This window comes from Pteropus alecto, unplaced genomic scaffold (genome assembly GCF_000325575.1).
Source record: "Pteropus alecto unplaced genomic scaffold, ASM32557v1 scaffold7, whole genome shotgun sequence".
Taxonomy (NCBI): Eukaryota; Metazoa; Chordata; class Mammalia; order Chiroptera; family Pteropodidae; genus Pteropus; species Pteropus alecto.
In genome coordinates, this window is record NW_006494614.1 from 49,396,030 (window position 1) to 49,414,042 (window position 18,013).

General features: G+C 44.1%; 1 protein-coding gene across 8 annotated transcripts in view; it reads right to left on the reverse strand.

Annotated features, from left to right (window-relative positions):
- The window catches only part of TENM4 (teneurin transmembrane protein 4), a 691,021-nt gene that overhangs the window by 193,405 nt on the left and 479,603 nt on the right, over positions 1-18,013 (reverse strand). For 7 of the 8 annotated variants that reach the window (XM_025042569.1, XM_015600544.2, XM_015600547.2 and 4 more), the window contains 2 exons: positions 8,595-8,693; positions 7,107-7,342 (listed from right to left, as the gene is read on the reverse strand). In XM_025042569.1, coding sequence (XP_024898337.1) covers positions 7,107-7,342; positions 8,595-8,693 — 335 coding nt within the window. The remainder of the gene's footprint in view (positions 1-7,106; positions 7,343-8,594; positions 8,694-18,013) is intronic. The other variant, XM_015600545.2, reaches the window with a different exon arrangement.

Below are 18,013 nucleotides of genomic sequence, written 5' to 3' on the forward strand. Positions count from 1 at the left end.
GTCTCTTGTTATTCGTATTTTACAGATGAGGACAGGGATCTTAAGGAGATTAAGTCCTTGCCCAGGTGGCACAGCTAGTGGCAGAAGGACAATACAGGCATGATCTACTTGTCTATAGAATCTGGACACATAACCTTGCTCCTTTCATTCCAGACACATGAAGCCCACTCCATATAGGCAGCTCCCTTATTAGAGCAGTCTTCCCTCCGTGGAGCCCAAATTAGCCTTCCTGTCATTTTGATGCTTGGGGTGTGGTTCTGCCCTGGACGGCCCCACAGAGCAAGCCTGCCCCCTCCTCTGCTCAGTGGTACTTCAGACAACTGCAGAGAGCCGTGCTGGTCTCCTCAAGTCCTCTTTTTGTAGGTTGGGGAGTATTTGTCTGGGGTATGTTATAAAGAGAACAATCTATTTATATTTTGCTATTAGCAATTCCCATAGAGCGGCATGAAGGAATCAATCTTGGACAGAAAGGCTTTAATACAGGATCCTGTATCTTTATCACTTTTTCTTCCTCCTAAAAGATCAAGTTCAATCATCTCTGTTTCCCATTCTTTGGGCTATAAAGTTAAATCTATGGCTTCTATCCAAAAGGCATGATACGTAGTCGAAAAGGGAGGAGAGAAAATGAGCTTATTGTTCACTAATAACACCCAGGCCCAAGTGTAACAACCCTGTGCTTATGAAGCTAATGGCATCTGAGATCCTGATATTGCATGAGCTGAACCAGATGTGGATAATGGAGGAGAAGAAGGAGGGTAAAATCACCCTGGCCTCTATTTCGAATCCTTTCTGTAGTCATCTCATGTCCATTTCACATGTACCTAAGCCCCGGGACATAAAATGCACATTTCTGCCCTTACGATTCTTCTGTCTAGAAAAGCCTTGGCAGGTTTAACCATCTTGCAAAGACTTTTATTCAACCAAGTCGTGTGCCATGCTTTTGCAAGAAACTGAATATGCAGCAGAGAATAAGACATTAGGAGATACGATAAGCAACACCACCCCTAAAGAGAAAGGAAGGCTAACATCCCTTCTAACTGGATTGCTGCCATGCCTAAGCCCAGTTTGCATGGTGAAATGTCAGAGATCTTGAGAGAGCCTGCACAAATCAAACTTACCCAATTCCACCTCAACCAAACTGGATGACCCAGGCTCTTCCAGACCGGGAACTGCAGTCATATTCCAATAAGCGATGCTCTCCAATAACTGTCTTTTGAAAAGCAGCCATTAAGCCGAACAACATTTTAATTTATAAATTAAACTATCACCACCTCAAACAAGGGTTCTGACTTTTTTTTTTCAATCCACAATCAGCTGCTGGTAAAGGTGAAAAAAGCGACCTAATTAAAAAAAAAAAAAAAAAAGAATCCCCCCTTGCAATCGAGCATTTTGGAATGTTCCCCTGCAGTTACTCAGAGGCTGCAGCCCATGCTTGTGACTCCGCCCTACTGTCCTGGTTCATTTCCTATAGACAGAGAACTGTAGACAGAAAGGACCTAACAGGGTCGTCTACTCCCACCACATCCTGGGTTGAGATAACTGGGTTCCAAGAAGGGGTAACAGTCCAGCAAGGGATACCTTTTTTGTCATGTGACCTGTGTTTTTTCAACATCATTTCATTTAATCTTTTCATGAGGCACAACAGCCTCATGAAAGAAGTACTATTATTCTTCCCACTTTGCAGATGAGGCATCCAAGGCTCAAAAGGGTTACAAAACTAGAGAGTGGCAGAGGTGAAATTTCCACTGAATGCGTCAGACGCTGAATCCTGTCTTCTCTTCTGATCAGAACACTGTGCTGCCTTAGAGAAATCACAGTAAATGACAACTCTGTGCTGCAGGGTGGACCTGGACCTATGATGGAAGAAATAGCATTCTAGGGTACTCTCCGTTTAAATGTGAAGCCATTCCTGGTTTTTGTATTATTAACAAGCCTTTTCGTCTCCCATTCCGAAGGCCTATCTGGCAAGACAGGTGCCTAAAGAGTTCTCAAGATATTAATCCACAGCTCTTCTGCTGCACTCAGAGTCTGCCTTTCACATAGAGATTCTGAATGCAAGGGAAGCTGTCAGTCTTATCTGAATAGAGGCAACTGTCAGTGAAGCAAAAATCAACTTTTGTCCTAGTTAAAGAATTGATGTGAGGTGCTTTTTGGGTAATGATTCTTCTTGTGGCTGCTTCCCTGGAACAGCAAGACATTCCGACAAATGTTTTCTGACAGGTCCCCCTGGTTGTTCTGCCAGCTGCCCTTGTGACTAACACAGGCTGGGAAGCCCATAGGTGTTGCAGGGAGACAAGCTGGTTCATGTTTTCACACAAGACTTACTAATACTCTAATAATAATACTAATCATTATAGTAATAATAATAGTAGCTAACTTTTATTGAATGCTAATTCTGTGCCAGGCAGTGTGCTAGGTACTTACTATAAATTATCTTCCTGGAATTTCTGGACGACCCTGTGAAGTAGCCTCTTTTATTATCCTCATTTTATAGATGTGTAAACTGAGGCTGAGAGAGGTTAAGTAGACTTGCCTAAGGTCATAAAGCTTGCCAGCAGCAGAGCCTAATTTCAGAATGCAGGCCCTCAAAGATGAGGCTACTCTCAGTTTCCTCTCCTGTAAAATGGGGCTGATCATTCAAGCCACACCCACTATAAGAACCGTAAGGAAAATGGAAACTCAGGTTCAGAGAAGTTAATTAAGTAACTTGTTCAAATTTACTGTCAGCAAGTGATAGAGCCAGGCCTGAAGTGGGGTCTTTTGATTCTACATCATTTGGTTCAAGCCCAGCATTTATAGCATAGAGGCTGAAATCCTATGTCATTCACTGGTATTGTGACCCTGGCAAATTGTTAATTTCTCAGCTTTAGTTTCTTTTCCTAGAAAATCCAGAAAATAATATTTATCTCACAGAATTCTTGTGAGTGTTCAGAGAAATGATGCATGTAATGGGTTTGGACCAATGCTAGGCACGTAGTAAAAATTCAAAATACTAAATTAAGACAGGAAAGTTATAGCATAAACCTTAAGACTGCGAGCTCAAAAGAGAAAAAAATTTGAAAGCATTGGCTTAAGGGCCCAAGTGACTAGGGTTGGTTGGATCACAGTCTTGCCATTTACCATGTGGCAGTGGGTGAGTTACTTAAGCTCACGAGTCTCAGTGTCCTCATCTGTAAACTGGGGATAAGGACATGAGAAGGTGGTCCAGGGATGAGGCCCTAGACCTTGCAGCCTTTGTGGGTGCTAAGTGCTGACTCAAATTTCTCTATCTCCCTCGGAAAACAACTGCAAATGCCTTTGCAAATAAGAGATCACTGGTTGCTTGTTTCCCAAGAAACTTTCCAATGAAGAAACTGAATGCCAAATGGATCTGTCAAGTTTCCATCCAGATATGGCAGCTCTGAGCAGACACCAGAGAAAGAACAATTCTTTTCCACCCTCTGTTTTTGCCTCCCGCTCTGCTGGTGAGGTGATGCAATTCTTATCTAGAACTTGATAGGATGTAGAAAATAATTACAAATGAAAAGGTTATTCATAATTTTTAAATGAGTTAATTAGTAAACCCAGTCAGATTCACTCATTACAGTAATTAATAATTGATTATACTTGAAATTAAACACAATTTTTCATCAAAAATCTAATTAAATATCTGTGCTTTTGCCTGTTGATTAGATTGGTTGGCCTGCTGGAAAAAAAGAGTCTTTGTTAGTGATATTTATGCTCGGCTGAGACAATTAATTTGATTTTTAATAATTGATAGTTCCTTACAAGTTAGTCATCACAGCCTCTGACTATGGCCGAGAAATAAGGCGCTCATCCCTAACCCCCAGCAGCTAGAGGAGATCAAGCACTAAGGTGGCCACCCCCAGCCCTTGAGGAAAGCTAGGGTTGGATCTCACACCTGTAATGCATTCATCTGCATTAGCTTATTCCAGCCTCATATCTTTCTGAGGTAATGGGTCAGGTCTATTTTCTAGATGAGGAAATCCGGGCTCAGAAAGAGAAGTGAGTTGCCCAAGGGTAAGAAGTGGCCAGGTAGCAGATCTGGGAATGGAATCCAGGCTGTCAGAGGCAGGTGTGAGCTCTGAGTCTCCAGGTAACAACAGGAACACCCTGACTTGTCTTTCGTACCTGGTCCTTGGACATAGAATCTAGAGTCCAGTCTTTTAGTTTCTACACACATAGAGTTTTATCAGAAGGATGTACTTATTCTTGGCAAGGCTATGTTTTCAATGAACTGACCACTCAAAACTTGAGACAAAAACTCTCCTAGATAGGCCTCATATCAACCCCGCCTCTCCACCTACCTACATTGCCAGTTTTAGTTGAAGCCCTTAGCTTCTTCTGACTCAGTTATTGCAGTAGGACCTATCCTTCCTTCCTCTACCCTTATCTTTCCAAAATAAAATCAAACTGTGCCCTGCCACTGCTTAAAACCCTCCAATGGCTCCCCACTGCCCATCCAATAAAGTCCTTAACTTGGCCTCCAAGGTGATCCTCATAATCTGACCAAACTCTCCTGCATTAGCTCCAACACCCTTCGAATGGTTCAAATATAGAAAGTGTCTCTATCACATTGTCCTCTTTCAAGTCTGAAACTTCATTTGCGTTAAAATACCTTCTCTGCGTGTCTACTTCTCATTAACTCTGACTTGAAGATTCAGCTAAACCCTCACCTTTCCCAGAAAGCCTTCCCTAGTCCTCCTGGTGGAGAATAAGTTCCCACAAGTCCTGAGCTGCCTCAATCATTGCCAATATAGCTGTCTCCTTTTCTAAGCTATGACACCTCAAGTGTAAGGATAGCATCTTTAGCGTTAGCAATTAGGCTGTGCCTAGCTCAAAGCAGGTACCCTATATGGTTTACTGAATGAAAAATAAAATTCACAAAATCATGCATTCAAAGACTATCAGTGTTGCATGGAAAAGTAATGGTCATCCAGTAAAAAGCCCCATTCAGTGCTCGGACTTATTCTTAGTACATTCTTAGTACATCAAGCTCTGTTTGTACCCTTCCTATGAGAGGGAGCTCACAAGCTCCCACAGTAACCCCTACTTGTAGACGGCTGACAACTAACCGTATATTTTTATTAAATGAGAGAGGAAGAAGCCCATAGGAAGGAAATAGAAGAGAGTGTATTTAATCATATGAAGATTTATTCTTGCTCCCTGAACTAGGCTACAGAATATAAACCTTAAGACTTCAATGCAAAACAACGTCTATACACAGCAAACTACTTGCCTCTTGATGAACAGTGACGCTGCTTGTTCAGAAGTTTATTCACTGAAGAAATGGAAAATGTCGGTCAAAAGCAAGAGCTGTGCTCGTGGTTGGCAGGGACACAGTTTTGGTGATGGCCAAGAAGAAACTTTCATGTTGAGTGATAGTGCTTGGAATCCCACAACCCTCACCTGCGACCCGATCTGCGTCCATCAATCATGTACATCTCACAAAGCTTGGTTAGGTGCTGACCTCACCCAGTTTGGCTGTTCCTTTTACCCAGTGACCCATAAGAGGGATGGCAAATACCTGGGATGTCATCAATATTCTCCATTCCTGTGACCATGACAAACATTACTAATCAATCACACAGACTCTTTTCCACTGAGTCTGAACATAGCCTCAGGATCTTTCTCAACTTGACTTTCTAGGCAGCAACAACTAATCCATCACAGAGAAGAAGAGATGAAGCATGTATGCCAACCTGGCCTTGAAGCCATGAAATTCTCTAAGTCAGTCTTCACAAGGGGGAAAGAGATCTGGCATGGTATGCCAAAGGAGGCTTATTATAGCTCAAGATACTTAAGAAGACTGCCTTGTTTGCAGGACTATCGTCTCCCTGATTACTTGTTTTGATTCAAGAATAAATTCAAGAATCTTGAGAGCGAAGCAGCTTTATAGCTTATATCACCCAAACCCTCACCTATACTTAAATCTCTTCTCTATATACTGAACAAGCAGGGGCCCATGATCTATTACAATCATTCCTACCTCTCCGGACATCCCTTTGTTTGGCACTCTGTCTACCTCTGGCCAGTTAGTTCATTTCTACTTATTGGGCTTCTACTAAACAAATCCCCTTCGCTTACAGAATTATCTTAGAATTACTTAGCATGGGTTCAAGTCCTTCTCAAGCTGGCCTGACCTACCTTAAATCTTGAAATTATAGCACTTAAAGGTTGGAAAGGACAGAAGGTTAAGCCAAGCCTGTTGAATGCCTTTACTAACAGGCTGATTTACATAGAGGCAGCAGACTCTACACAATGCCCGCGGATCTCTTCAGATTAATATCTTCCCTGAAAGCAGACCCAAAAGAAGGGTCCGAAGCAGGAAAACAAACTGTGATAGAAACACATCAAAAGAGCATGCAGTGTGAGGCATCCTGTGGTAGTAAGGCTATGGGCCAGGAGCAGTATCTGACATCGCAGCGGTGCTGTGGGGTCAGGTAGGAATGTCAGTCAGTGCTGCTCCGGTCTCTGCGTATCCTCGGCTAGCTCTAATTGCTTATGGTTAATCTTGTATCCTGGGATTTCTCTTCCTTGGGTCCCTGACCATGATTTAACTCAGGATCTTGGCTCCCGCAGTACCCTCAGACTGCCTCGTCAGACTCTCTCCTCTAAGCACACTTTCTTGGCTTGAGGTCAGCACAATCCAAACTTTGGCAGTTTCCCTCCAACCCCAGGGCACCCCACCTCCTTCCTGCTTCTCACTGTAACTACATCAGCAGGAGAGACCTGACTGCTATCCAGCCTCTCCAACCTATCATTTTCTTTGTAGTGACTCCAATTTATGACACTCATGTCACAGATCACCACCTCAAACACCAGTCTTAGTCAGTGCTTATGCCTAAGGCTGGGCATCCAACACCTGAAAGAGTAGATGCTAAGCTCACTTCCTGACATATGTGCAGAGAGGAGGAGAAGGGGGCCCCAAGGAATGAACCCTAACAGTTTGGGGGTACAGGCCAGTCCAGAGCTCCAGGGCTGCTTGGCTCACCTTGACTGCCATGCCGGCAAGGTGGCTTCAGTGCCCATAGGTATCTTTGTCACTGCCCTCTGGGCCAATGGGGAGTCAGGGAATCTAAGGTGAGGGAGGTGCTCATGCTTACCCACAAAGTACGCCAACAGGATGACTAGTGTGGCTGAGATGACGATGGCGCTCAGGGCCGCGCACTTCCAGTTACAGTACTTGGAGGGCTTCTTGAGGTTGAAGGCTGGTCGGGCAAAGGTGCTGCGGGGCAGGGGCCGGGGTGGAGGTGAGTACACTGTGCTGGACGTCAGAGGGTACCCGGGTGATGTGGTGCAGAAGAGGGGCGAGGTGCCTCCGGGCTTGAAGAGGAAGTGCCTGTGGATGGAGAAAAGCCAGAGGGTGTCAGGGTCTGCCTGCTTACCAGGAACCCAGATCGACCAGGAGGACAGAGGCAGCAGTAGAAGAAGCATGCAGAGGAGCCTGGAGAGAGAGAGAGAGAATCACCACAGAGAAGACAGAGGGTCAGGAAAAAGAATCACGTACCAGACCACAAAACAGAGCATACGAAGACATGTTTCCACGGAACACAGATGGGACAGCCCTGCCCAAGGGGAAAACCACCCAAGCTGAGGCAGAAAGCGTTACCTACTCGATAGAAGTCTGAGTGTTGAGATTCTTTTCCTGGGAAGGGATGGGACCGGGAGGCTGTTTCTTGGGGAATAAACTAGCTGTGTTCTAAAATTATTGCAGTACCTTGGAAAGTGTTGAAAATTTTGTTCTGTCCCCTGAAGATAACGGAAACTAAAATTTTTCTTCTCCCTCTAATACCTACTTTATCAGTACACTTTGATGGAGGACTGGAATACCATTCTTTTTAAAGAGGGTTTTCAGAGTGTGGGAACCAAAAAACCGCCACTTTGTTCTGCAGTGGTTGAGTCCCTTAGGGCCTATTACACAGCCAATGGCAACAAATGCCTTTGAAGCACTCTGCTCAGAAGCCATATTACTGCCTTCCAAGCCCCTGGTAAAAGCTTTGTGGGAGGACAGGCAGGCAACTGCATCCTGCAGCCTAGCTACAGTCTCAAGGGCAGCGTGGCATGGTCAAAGCTCATGGTTGTGGCCAAACTAGGTATCAGGAAATCCTCTACAGCTTGACTTTAACCATGGCCATGGGCAGATTTGTACACAGACTGGGAAATGGAGTGTACCGGTTGCACTGCATCTCCCCAAGTCTTAGGGTAAAGGATAAATCTTGAGGATAAGTTCGCACCCTGCTGAGGTACAAGATGTCTCAGGCCACACAACACATATTCAAGGACAGAATACATACAATACGGGGCCTGTGCTGCATAAAAAGTGCTAAGTGAGATGGCTTTCAGAATGGCAGAGGCAGCCAATGAAATGCCAGGAGCTGCATATTAACAAGATTGCTGTTAATATGCTGGGGGACAGGGTATTCCAAGGATAAACTCTTGCAATCTGAACGTGGACTTGGGGATGGGCATGCAACATGGCATCATCACCTTCTCCTGGAAGATCCCAGGGAAAGGTCTCAGGGTCTTCATGCAAGTGTAGGAGCCTTGGGAAGAGCACACACGGAGAGGAGGAGCATGGGGATGTCACCTACCCGTCACTGTAAGCCCCATCATGGCGGGAGGCGCTGAGAATGTCCATCTCAATGAGGTTGTCCTGCAATGTCCCTAGGAATGGCTGCTTGCCTAGGTTTCTACGCACACATGGAGACATGAATGAAGCAATGAGTCATGCATCGATGAAGGGGGTAGTAGAGAAACACACAAAGTGGCTGTCTGGTGCAGCTGTGCATGAGGCCAGCAGGACAGTTTCCAGGCGATGGGTCTGTGTGCAAGCCACATGTGCAAGGGGTCTGCCTGGCACAGAGCATCCAGAGGAAGCATTCTCTATACAAACCTGAATGTCTGGCAATTGTGTGCATCAAATCACAGCTTTTACTGATGAAGACTGATTATGTCTCAGGCACTGAGCTACGTATGTTACTTCCTTTTATCTCATCTCCTCAAAATAGGCTATACAAGGAAGATAGTATTATCTCCATTCTAGATGAGGAAACTGAGAGGTGAAGAGGTAACAGGACTTGCCAAGCTTACAAGCTAGCAAGGTTCAAAGCAGGAATTTGAGCTCAGGTTTATCTGGTTCCAAAGCCTGTGCTTTCTCCTCTACTTGATATTGGCTAATTCTGCTTAAACTAATAGCTAGAGACACTCATTTTGCCAAAGAAAAAAGAAAGACAGGCATTTTGGGACACTTTCTTTTAAAGCAGTGGTTCTCAAACTTGAGACAGCACCAGAATCATCTGGAGAGCTGTGCTTTGCTGAGGCCCACCCCCAGAGATTCAGAGTCAGAAGTGGGTGTAGGGCCTGAGAATCTGCATTTTTGCAAGTTCTCAAGTTGATGCTAACGATATTTGGAGTGTCATGGTCCTTCAGCAGTTTGGGGACCTAGATAATTACTGACTGGCGAGGATGGCACCCCACTGAAGACAGAGAGGGGGTCTCTTATCCCCCCAAGTGCGCTGAGGGCAGTGCAGCATTTTGTGGCTTTACCTATTTCTAGCCCAGAATGAAGATAGACACACTAGCCCTTTTTGGTCTCAACCACACCTGCTAAGTGGCATCATTCACACTTGAGTGCCCTGGATCTTGTTTACTGATATTTTCAGGACTGCTGCCACCTCACTTGAAAACCCAGTAGTGAATCACTTCGAACGAGCTGGTAGTGGTTTCAGCCTGTTGCGTGTGCATATAAGGGAAGGACTAGATACAGAATGCTAACTTTTGGGTCCAGCCTTGCTAGGGACCTTCCTTCTGACTTTGACCAGGTCTTGAGAACCAGGAAACCCAAATTCAGGTTCTTTTTCTGCAACCTTCTTGCTGTGTGACTTTCTTAAAAACTTTAACCTCTTCTAATTATATACTTCCTTCAACTGTAAGATGGGGATAAGAAAAATAAGCTTACAAAGTAGCTGTAGGGTCATCTGAGTAATGTTGGAAGAATTTCAAGGGCTAAACAAATATTATAGAACTACTAATGCTAAATATAATAGCTGCTATCTACCCTATATCTACCATACACTATTCACTGTTCTAGAGCTCTGTAGCTATGATCTAACATAAATCATTGTCTTCACAACTCTATAAATTCAGTACTATTGTCTTTGTTCTGTAGGCTCGCAAAGCAAAGTTCGGAGAAGTAACTTTTCTAAGGTCCTATCACAGAGTAAGCACGTGGCAGAGACGGAATGGAACCTCGGTTTGTCTGATCCTTGAGCTTAGGCCTCTCTGTTCATAATCCTGAGTCAATGCTCATCCTGTCGCTTTGTCTCCTGGCTGGCCTCAAAGGCCAAAATGAGGAAAGGCTGTAAGTACTTTCTCGAAGCACTATTGCATTAATATTCCCAGGGACAGTGAGAGTACAAGACAACACTGTTTTGAAGCTGGGGCCACTGAGTACTGCCATGGTGGTGGGGACCTTCCCTTCCAGGGAATCTTGAACTTGGCTGGGCCCAGCAGCCTGGGGAGCAGGCTATTCTGGTGGTGTTCAGGGGCCCTGGGGCCCCTCCCATAGTATCTGGGAGGAACTGACAGGTGTGTAAGTCCTTCAGAGTGGCCTAATTTCTGCCTCTAGGGAGGTGCAGTGAGATGCACACAGGACCTAGGGTCACACAGTTCTCAGCTTTATCCTTCATTGGCCCTCACGCAAGTGAGTTGATCTCACATCTCTCCAAGCATTCATAAACTGAAATAATTACTCTCTTTATAGATGCTAAAGCATAATTTGGATCATGCCACTTCTCTGCTCTTGATCCTCCCTCTAATGGCCTCACAGGAATAAAACCACCGTCCTTACCAAGGCCCATGAGATCTCGTGAGATTTGATACCCTACTCCTTCTCCAGCCTCATTTTGTGTGCTACACATACATCAGCCTCCTTGCTATTTCTCCAACAAGCCGAGCCTTTTCTGTTCTTTTCCTGAATCGTCTTCCCCCAAATATCTGCATGGATCATTCCCTCCATTCTCATCTTAACCATGATAGCCCCCACTCTACTTTTCCCCATCACCTCCTTGTACTGCTTTAATTTTCCCCATACAACCAGACACTCCCCCCCCCCACATTATACATATGTATCCGCTTATTATGATCTTTTCCTAATGCAGTTTAAGTTCCACGATGATAGGAATCTTACCTGTCTTATTCTCTGCCCATGTGCCCAGAGTCTAGAAGAGTGCCTGGTACCTGCTAGTAAGCACTCAGTAAATATTTGCTGAAAACAGCGAGTAATAGGATATATAAAGGGAAGTGTGCTTGCCATATTGCAGGCATGAAGTTGGTATTTAATTAAGGGTAGCACAGGTGGTGGTGTATTATTATTTCCTCCATTCTCTGCATTTCAGGAGGGAATTTCAGTCTTTCTACAGTCCATATGGCCAAGCCTGAGCAGGCCCTAACTGCCCCTGCCCAGAGGGCCGAGGGATGAGCTCCTGCTGCCTTCCTGGGGCCTGAGTCTGGTTGCATGGCATTTCTCCAGAACACCTAGAGTCTGGGCTGCATCATGAGGCTAGGGCTATGCTCTCAGCGAGTTAAATCTATACCTTAAAATCCATCATAAATGAACAAATATATTCAGAAATAAAAAGACATAAAGGATAAAGATCAAAATGTTAACTGTGGGAATTTTCCAGTGTCTGGATCAAGTGATTTTTTACTTTTACTTTTATAATTAAAAAAAAAAAAATTATTTTAAAAAGAGAACAATTATTTTAAAAGTACAGATCTACTAGGACAAGAGAAGAGGCAGTGCCACAGAACAATGGGTCTCTAGAGTGATGGAATATAAGACTTCCTGAAAGACCTTCTACATTCATGCTACCTTGGGTATCAATCATTTAGATCACTCGGGAATTAGGGAGGACACAAGCTGAAAATGCTGCCTGTTCAGAATGCTACTACTGCCTCGAAATGACTTTATTCTGTACTTTTAAAACTTAGTTCTGGGTCAAATCATTAGGCCTTATTTGATAATGAAATCAAGGCCTAGAAGGCATGCATCCTGCTCCCATGCTCATAGCAAGTCAGCTGAAACTAAAACCTATGTGTCCCGACTCCCAGTTCAGGGCTCCCCCCTAAATTTCCAGTGTATCTCCTGCCCCCAACACTCTGGATTTCTAGTTCTTCTGGAAAACAAAAGTTAGGAGCATTTCCTCACGGCTCTCCTAAGCTGTTGAGCCCTTCCTGCGTCACAGTCCTGCATGGTCTCCAGCTCACTGCTGCTGGAAGTCAGATATAGACACGGGATTAATTTGATCCTCGCATTGATGGATGTTGTTATCTCATTTTACAGATATGGAAACTGAGTCCCAGAGAAGTTAAGTGACTGCCCAAGATTATACGGCAATGAAAATGTAGAGATCTTTCCAACCTCGAGGCCCCGAGATGCCTCTCAGGAGAGACTAAGTACTTGGAGAGGGACCTGCAACCAAGTGCTGTGCTGCTCTTAAAGCTTTTCTTAGTGGTGAGGGGACTGGCTCACTTTTAAGCCCGAGGGAAGGTCTTGGGATAGTCCCTGAATGGCCTGAAGCAGGATTCTAGTTCCACCACTTTTAACCAGGGCAGGTTGCCTCCAAAGGCAGAACAAGTAGCTTTTGGGAAGGAAGTGGCTGAGAAGCTGCAGTGGCCAGTTCTTCCCTACTGCCCTGTTCAACCGCCCATCTTCTCACAGTGAGCCTGTTGTCCTGGGCTGTGTTTCTACCTACGAAGCCTTGGGACAGCCACCTAGTAGAGCAGGACAGGTAGGCACTGCAGCCCACATTCTGTACCTGAGACCCCCAAGGTGTGCAGGGTGTCAGAGACTTGGCCAAGACCACACAGAGAGTTAGTTATGAAACTGGCATTTGAAGAAATGAATGAACAAAGAAACAGAAAAATTAACCAGGTCTTCCAGGCCACAGTAGTCCTTTTAAAATGCCAATCCCATGATGTCACTCCCCTATTTAAAAAATATTGGTAACCACTCACTCCCACTTCTACCACTCTTAGGCCCCATGTCCACAGGAAAAGTACAACCTTTTTCATGTAACTCAAGGCCCTCCATTATTGAACTCCATTTACTTTCATCTCCATGAGGCCCTCTGTGTTCCCACTTCACCCAACTCTTAGCCATATCTCCAAAATACTAAGCTCTCTCTTGGCTTGGTGCCTTTGCACAACTGTGTCTCATCTCAGAATTCCTCTCTCCCCTGTAAATTCTTATGAATGCATGGCTAAGAAGCTACCTTTAATCATCAGGAAGGTGGCATTGGATACTGGTTAGGTGCATGGGCTCTAGAGCCAGCCAGCCTGGGTCTAGATCCTGGCCTTGCCACTTATTGGCTGTGGTTCTTTAGGCAAGTTACTTAACTTTGCCATGCTTTAGATTCTCCAGCTCTAAAGTGGGGATGGTAATAAGACTTTCTAACTATGCACAAAGGAGTTAAGACAGCAGTCCCGACTCTTACCCTTTGAAAGGCCTGCTTATAGCTTATAAGGTTGGCCCTTGGCTAGTGTCTGGAAACAGGTTTCAGGAGGATTTCTGCCATTAACTGGAAAGAATGGCTGACTCACCATGCCTAAACTATTTGTACAAACAATATTTTTTAGGCTGAATACCTGCTTTCCTTCTGGGAATCTGTAATTTGGGTACTTGCCAGGCAGAAGGTCCTATGTGACCAACCTCAAGTGAAAATCCCAGGCACTCAGTCTCTAATGAGCTTCCGATTGGAAGCTCATTAGGGCACCCAGAAGTGTTTGTAATGATTGTACTTGATGCTCCTAAGCAGAGGGAGTCACACCTTCCTTTCTGCTCCAAGTACTCCCCCAATTAGAGCATTACCCAGACTGTCCTGTCTTCATTCATGCATTTATAGGTCTGCCTCCTTCACTGGACTGTAAGCTTCTTATATGGCCTATAGTGTCGTATACATGTCTGTGACTGAATCAACAAATGACAAGGATGACTGTCCATCCAACTCTTTGCAATGCTCAGGGGTTGGCCTGGTCCATCAGAAGTTCCTGTGTGCCATTCTGGGAACCACACTAGGGCTGGATTGGAGGTCACCAGGATGGCCTCCCATCCTTGAGGGTGGGCACGGCTGTTCCCCAAATTGAGTATGATCCTAAAACGGGCCCCAGGCTCCCAAACCAGGCCTGAGATAAGATGAGCTAGAGCCGAGGTATGGCAGCTTTCTGCTCTGGCTTCCCCTTCAGCAGACAGGAGTCTGATGGGTTATTAATCAGATAGTCCCTGGAAAATCAATTAAGTGTCTGATGCTGCAGAGTGTGAAGGAAGTGAGTCAGGGTTTAGGAGATCCTGAACAAACACATGGTTTCCACCAGAATGGACCAAAGCTGCACCTGCAGGGCTTAAGGAAACATCTGACCCCAGTTTTAGGGAGCACAGGGAGGCCTAGTCTCCTCCCTTGGGGACCCAGTTACCCTTGGGGAGTACCACAGTCACAGAAGGAATGGAGAAGGGAGTGGGCTAACCAAGTCCTCTCTCCCCCTCATCCCTCTACTAGCCTTTCTTTTCCTGCCAGCATGAAATCTAAATCCCTTCTGGTCATTCTACCAGCTGTTATGGTATTTGCTCAGCTATTTATTTTAGTCCCTCAACTATACTCAGTTTGACAATTAGGGAAGGGCCTGTGACGGTTTCTCTGGCATCAGGAGGCTCCCTAAACGGGTAGGGCTTGGCAAAGCTATTTAGGACAACTATCTCAAACAGGCCCTGCTCTCTTGGGCATCTCAGCCTCTGTTCATACTGTGCCTCTCCAGCCCTCCCTACCCACCCCTCCGCCCCTGCCCCACCATCTCTATCTGGGACTACTGCTTGCTTTTCAGCTCTCATTCCTTTGTTCCATCATTTATTTATTTCATCTGTGTATTAATATTTATCAAACACCCACTAGGATGCTATTGTGTACTAGGGATCCTAAGGTAATTAAAACATTCCCTGTGCATACCTCTATTATAGCACCTATACTACTGCAAGTCTGTTCTCTAAAATGTCTTACCAAAAAATGAATGAATGAATGAATGAATGAATGAATAAATAAAATGTCTTACCTGCTAGGCACACAGCAGGCATTCAGTGAATATTTACTGAACAATAAAGCACTACATGATAAATAGTTGAGTATGACTGTGTCCTAAGATATTTTATACATTATTTTATGTAACTACTACATAAGCTTTATGAGACACTTATGGTGGACTGGATTAAAAGTGGTTACAAATTCTTGGACACTTGTCTCTTTGAGAAGTGAAGTCTGTCATTTCTCCCCTTGAAGCTAGCTGGTCTATGACTGCTTTGACCAACAGAATATGGCAGAAGTGACACTGTGCCAGTTTCAGGCTGAGGATCAATGGCTTCTGTCTCTGCCATAGAATACCAAGCCACTGAGCATGACGTACAACTTCCTGCTGGGAAGACCACGTGGAGAGGCCCTGAGACCTCATTAGAAGGAGAGCCCAGCTTTCCAGCCATTTCCATTGAGCCTAGCTTTCCAGGCATTTCCCCAAAGTATCAGGCATGTGGGTAAAACCACCTTGGATGCTTCAGACTGGATCAGACAACGGCTAAATACCACTGCTTGACCTCAGCTGATACCACCTGGAGCAGAGGAGTAGCCCAGCTGAGTGCTTCTTGAACTCCTGTCTCACACTGTGAAGTATAATCAACTGTAGTTTTTTAAGCCACTAAGTTTTGGAGTAGGTTTTTTTTTTTTTTTTTAAATGTAGGTATAAATAAGCAGAACAGGAAGTTATTGATATTTTCTTCATTTCAGAGATGAAGAAATTTCAGGTCTAGGTTTACAGCTAGTGAGCACTGGAGTGGGAGTTTGAGCACAGGATATGTCTGACTCTAAAACCTGAGCTTCAAACAACTTGCTATAGTGAACGAATCATCACTTATATCTTCAGAACATCAGGGCCAAACTTACTTCTCCAAACTAGAGAAGAGGTACAACCTACTACTTTGTCTCAACTCTTCTGGTGAATACAGGCTTGATAAATACTTTTGAATGATTTTTTTTTTTCTTCACAGCATTGATATGGGAAGCAGATAGATATGAGGAAAAGGGGGAAATAGTTTTTATAGTATGTCCTTAATGCCAGGCACCGTGCTGTGTGCTTCTCACATGATATTTCATTTCCTTCCTCTCAACCCGAGAGGCATGCATTCTTGTCCCCATTTTCAAATGGAGAAATCAAGGTTCAGGGATGTTAGGGAACTTGTCCAGCTAGTAACTGTTAAACTCAAGATAGGAATCCAAGTCCATCTGACTCTAAAGCCCATACTCTTCCCACCTCACTGGTTAAAATTAAACTGGTTAAAATTACTTGTGATTCTATCTGCCAAACTTGGCACTGATCCCTCTCAAACTACACCTTGTTGCTTTTTTTCCCATCAACTAGTGAAGTTTAGTATTAAGATCCAGAATTCTGATTGTGTTATCCACTATATTAGGCACCCCTCCCAGTTTTAGGCCATCTTTAGAGGCACAGAACTCTAGGGTTGCAGAGGAAGTCTATTTCAAACATTTCATCTGGGTCTCAAGAATAAGTAGGACTTTGCCAGACTAAGAAGTGAGGAGGAAGGCAACTCTGGCAGAGAGCTGTGCAAGAGCAGGTATGAAGAGGATGAGGATTTGGGGGAAGGATGATAAATACACATATATGTACACTTACATACATACGTGGAACGTCTTATAAGTAATTATGTTATGTATATGTATGGATATGTACATAAGATAGTATGTATGAATACATGTCATCACATTAACAATGGTTACCATTTGGTGGTAGATATGAGTGATTTTTGGCTTATTTCCACTTCCTAACTGTTCTATAATACATTTATTATTTGATTAATAAAGTATAAGGAAAAAGAAATCAAGTTCCGTGTGGTTTGAGCAATGGGTGTGGGAGGATATAGGGTCAGATAAGGACTGGATGATGAGGCAAGAGAGGTTAGCTGGGACCACTTCGCATCTTGATCTAACCAACAGGAAAATGTCCCCGTGCTTGTCCCCTATCTTCTGTTCTCTCAAAAAGCCTGGAAAATCACCTACTTTGATCCTAAGTGAGAAAAATGAATATCCAAGCAAAGGGAGTGGCTACAATGTTCCATGCAGAGAATCAGAACCATTGATTATTTGCTAGATTCTTTCAGCTATGCACAGTCATTAAATAAGCACATTGGAAATAATGGAGATCTGATTAAGATACTTTGGGTGGGATGACATATCATTATCTCACTTAGTCACTGATGACAGCAAAGGAGGTAAATAGGAAAAGTCACACATGATTTTTAAAGGATATCAACAAAAATAATATTAAGAGACTAGGGGTAGGGCAAGTTGGGCTGTATCTATGAGAAATTTGCTTTTGGAAAAATGATTCTACAGGAGTAAACTGATGGAAAAAGATGTTTTCTCTCACTGGATCCCACAGGCTCCATGTGCAAATATCATAGTCATGTGCCAGGCAGAGTCAGACAGGTATATTTTCCATGTATAAATTTCACTTCCTTAAATGTGGTATGGTTTTTGTCCTCCCTAGAGAAAAGGAGCAGGAGTTTGAGATATGTCTATGTTTCCCACTAGTCTGAGAAATAGGGTAGAAGATGAAGAGGTTCCAACTGTGCCAGGCTAGGATACTTCATCTTCAGTTCAGAGAAAGCAAAGAAAGAACAAGTCCCCCAAAGTCAACAATGCTTATCTCAGAGGGGTAGGCATATGGGTAAATCTAATTTTCATCTTTACATCTCTCTGCATTTTCTACAGTGAGTTTTACAACCATAAAAAAAAAATCCATTTTGGAAAAATAGTGGTTAATCAGAGGGAAGACGACAGCTGCAGAACCGAAACTGACTGAAGTCCCTGAACTGAAGGAAGTATTCCACAAAGTTGCAAGAAGAAAGAGATGGAGGGGTCCAGGCTAGGAGAGACCTGGAGAAGGTGGTGTGGTG